Source organism: Rhynchophorus ferrugineus, unplaced genomic scaffold (assembly GCF_030347505.1).
Source record: "Rhynchophorus ferrugineus isolate W39M unplaced genomic scaffold, kcgeb_rfMv2 rfM5, whole genome shotgun sequence".
Taxonomy (NCBI): domain Eukaryota; kingdom Metazoa; phylum Arthropoda; class Insecta; order Coleoptera; family Curculionidae; genus Rhynchophorus; species Rhynchophorus ferrugineus.
The window spans coordinates 5763510-5766962 of NW_027472584.1; the positions used below are offsets into that span (position 1 = coordinate 5763510).

Below are 3453 nucleotides of genomic sequence, written 5' to 3' on the forward strand. Positions count from 1 at the left end.
TTATTTCATACAATTTTAAAATATGATATAAATATTGTAAAAGCGAGTTTTAGTTGATTATAATTTCTCGATATTTTTTTCCTAAAACACAGACATGGACCATCCAAGGAAATCATAAAGCGTTCCGAATATCTATGACACTTGAATGAATTCCATGTCGTATTTCGATATTTTAGGCCTTTTTGGGTCGTTCAAGTGTTTTTTAAAAAAGGTTTGAACGATAATGTTATAGAGGTCTTCGGGTAATTAATTGAACGATACTATGTTTTCCTTAGTACTTTATTACTAACACTAACTATTATACAACTAATTAACTAATGAAAATATACGAATGTTTGATTATTGAATGGATTATTGTTGATTCAAACCTATAATGCGTGAGCGTCGAAAGATGAATGAATCTGCTGTCTGTTTTTCTGAGTGCCCTTGATCATTTCTGTCGATCATTTCGGTCGATCTTATTCCGTGGCAGTTCGCGATAAGAAGGAGAGGCCTGACATCACCACAGTTGCACCCCCCCCCCTCTAGCGTTGTCAGTAGGAGTGTTCTTCATATATCTGGGACTCCTGAGAGATATATGCTGGTTTTAAACGATCGACCGATACTTCATCTTCATTTCCAATTTTATCGATTTTAAAGTATTTTTCTGTTCTGTGCAAGACTCTGAAAGGCCCTTCGTATGATGGGCTTAGTGGTGTTTTTGCTTGGTCTGTTCTTACGAAAACAATTGGTACTTCCAGAAAATGTGCATATACGTATGGCTTCTCTTTAGCATGGTTAGTCGTTTTTACTGGTTTTAATTGTCTGATGGCTGACTTCAGTTTCTTTACGAACGTTGCGTTTTCTGCTTCGTTGATTTTACTTTCTCTTGCCCGGAACGTCTCTTCCGGTAGCTTCAATGTAGTGCCACACATTTGCTCCTCCGCGATATACTGTATTTCCTCCTTGAAAACACAAAGAATACTCAAATGTTTGTAGCTACCAGTACGTTTTTTAATGTCCAATGGAATCGTTCAACTATTCCATTACTTTGTGGGTGATACTGTGTAGTTCGTATATAATCAATTCCTAGACCGTTAGTGAGGTGTCTGAATAAATGTGATTCAAATTGTCTACCTCGATCTGTTGTTATTTTTGTTTTAACACCAAATCTTGCAACCCAGTGCTCTATGAATTTGTATTCTACGGCTTCGATATCTTTAATATGCATTGCTTCAGCACATCTGGAGAATCGATCTATCACTGTGAGGATATACCTGTAATTGTCGGATGGTGGTGTAAAGTTCCCACAATGTCCATATGCATATGTTCGAATGTATTATCTGGCATATATCTATTTCTTTATAAGGTGTTTTGTTACCTCGGACTTTTAGCAATGCATACATTCCTTTGACCATTTATTGATGTCCTTATTCATATTAACCCACACAAATCTTGTGGTTATCAATCTTCTACTTCCTCGCTGCTCCGGCTGTGCTAAATTATTTAATTTCTGAAACACTTGAGGTCTGTATTTTGCTGGAATAAGAAAATGTGCAAGGAATAGAGAAATTATAAGGTCATATAGATCTGGTAGTTGTAGATGCTCCAGTTGTAGGTCAGTTTTCATTGATCCGTTGATTATGTTTTAAAATTCCTTGTCTTCCTTTTGTGCTTTTGCAATTGCTGTATAGTCCTATGATTGTTCGATTTAATTTATGTTTGGTCTTGAAAGGAGATCTGCAACTATATTTTTTGAACCTTCAATGTGTCTGAAATCCGTTCTGAATTCCCCAAAGAAACTGATATGTCTAATTTGTCTTGGATTCTGCTTGTCTGACTTTTGTTTGAAAGCGTATATCAATGTCTGGTGGTCTGTAAATACAGTAAATTGACTCCATTCCAAAAAAATGTTGGAAATACTGGATTTAACTATATATGGCTAGAAGTTCTCTATCATATGTGCTGTAATTTCTTTCAGTCTGAGACAATTTTCTTGAAAATAACGCTATGGGTTGAAATTTCTCATTAGATTAAATTTGTTGCAAAACTCCCCCCATAGCTTTGTCGAATGCATCAATGTTTAGAGATCGTCCCATTTATTTTTTTATAATTTGGAGTTGTTATTTGCTAAGGCGTTTGTTAACTTGGACTGTTCGAGGTTTTGAGATATTTTCTATGGCTTTTACATTTTCAGGTAGTGGTGAAATTCCATAGCTGTTGATTTTTGTTCCTAAGAATATAACTTCTTCTGCTCCAAATTTACATTTGTTTGGCTTTATTGTTAGCCCTTGTTGCGATAGTCTCTTTAAAACCTCCTCCACATGTGGAAAATATTCTTGACGGTTGCCTGACGCGATTAGAATATCATCCAACCTACAATTTGTCTTTTTGATAACTTTAATCTAGGAAATAACTAGGAGGACCAATTGGCCCTATCTCAGTCTCTAGTGAAATAATGTTTAGACATGTCACTGCTGTATTTTTTATTATATGCAACTCACTACACAACAGTACACAAGATCAGATGGTTTGATACCTTTGAGTCTGTGTCCTGTTCTGATGGTATCCAAAAGCTGCCATATTTTTGGAAAGAATGGAATCTTTCCTCATGCCCCTTTACAATTTTCTTGATTTCTTGACTGACTGTGGGTATCCGAAGGCCTCGATATAGGTAATCAGTCCTCTCAGGACTTTCTGTTTGTTCGTTCGTTCTGAAAAATTTGCATCTTATTAATGTTACTCTTTGCAGAAGATCCCCATAATTGAACTCCGTATGTCCATATAGTTTCAGTATTTGCTTGTACAATAGAAATTTATTATGTACTGTTAATTGTGATTTTATTCCAATTAGCCAGTACATTTTCCTATATTTCAATTCCAGTTCTTTTCCTTTCTTCTTTATATGTTCCTTCCACCGAAGTTTTACGTCAGGATTCATTCCGAGATATTTAGCGTTGTTGCTATATGGAATGATAGTGTTATTTAATGTTATTGGTGCTTGTACGGTCTGTTTATAGATGAACTGCACATGTACCGATTTACTTTCATTAATTGTTATTTTCCACGCTTGTGTCCAATTATTTGGCTATAAACAGCTATAATCGCAGTATCATCAGCAAATATAGCCACCGTAATATTCTCCATTTGTGGTATATCACAAGTGTAGAGTAGATAAAGCATTGGTCTCAGTACACTTCCGGGTGGTACACCTGCTTTAGCTTCTTTTAATGTAGGGTAAGCTCCTTCTTGTTTGACTCTAAACATTCGGGTTGTAATGTATGATTTTAATAGTTCAATGTGATGTTTTGGTAGCATTTTCTATAGTTTATGGACATGGCCTTCATGGCAAACCTTATCGAAAGCTTGTGCTACATCTAAGAATATAGCTGAGCATAATTTTTTACTTTCGTAGGATTTTTCAATAACATCTATTATTCCGTGGACCTGATCAGTGCTTGTTAATAAACCCAA

At 35.5% G+C, this 3453-nt stretch overlaps 1 protein-coding gene across 1 annotated transcript; it reads right to left on the bottom strand.

The window, feature by feature from the left end:
- Positions 1 to 533: 533 nt before the first annotated feature.
- On the bottom strand, positions 534 to 1609 carry LOC143197397 (uncharacterized). The gene is made up of 3 exons (XM_076405777.1): positions 1428 to 1609; positions 989 to 1256; positions 534 to 944 (listed from the first exon to the last, which is right to left on the bottom strand). The coding sequence occupies exons 1-3, from the start codon at positions 1607 to 1609 to the stop codon at positions 534 to 536; spliced, it is 861 nt and encodes a 286-aa protein (XP_076261892.1).
- Between the last annotated feature and the right edge of the window lie 1844 nt (positions 1610 to 3453).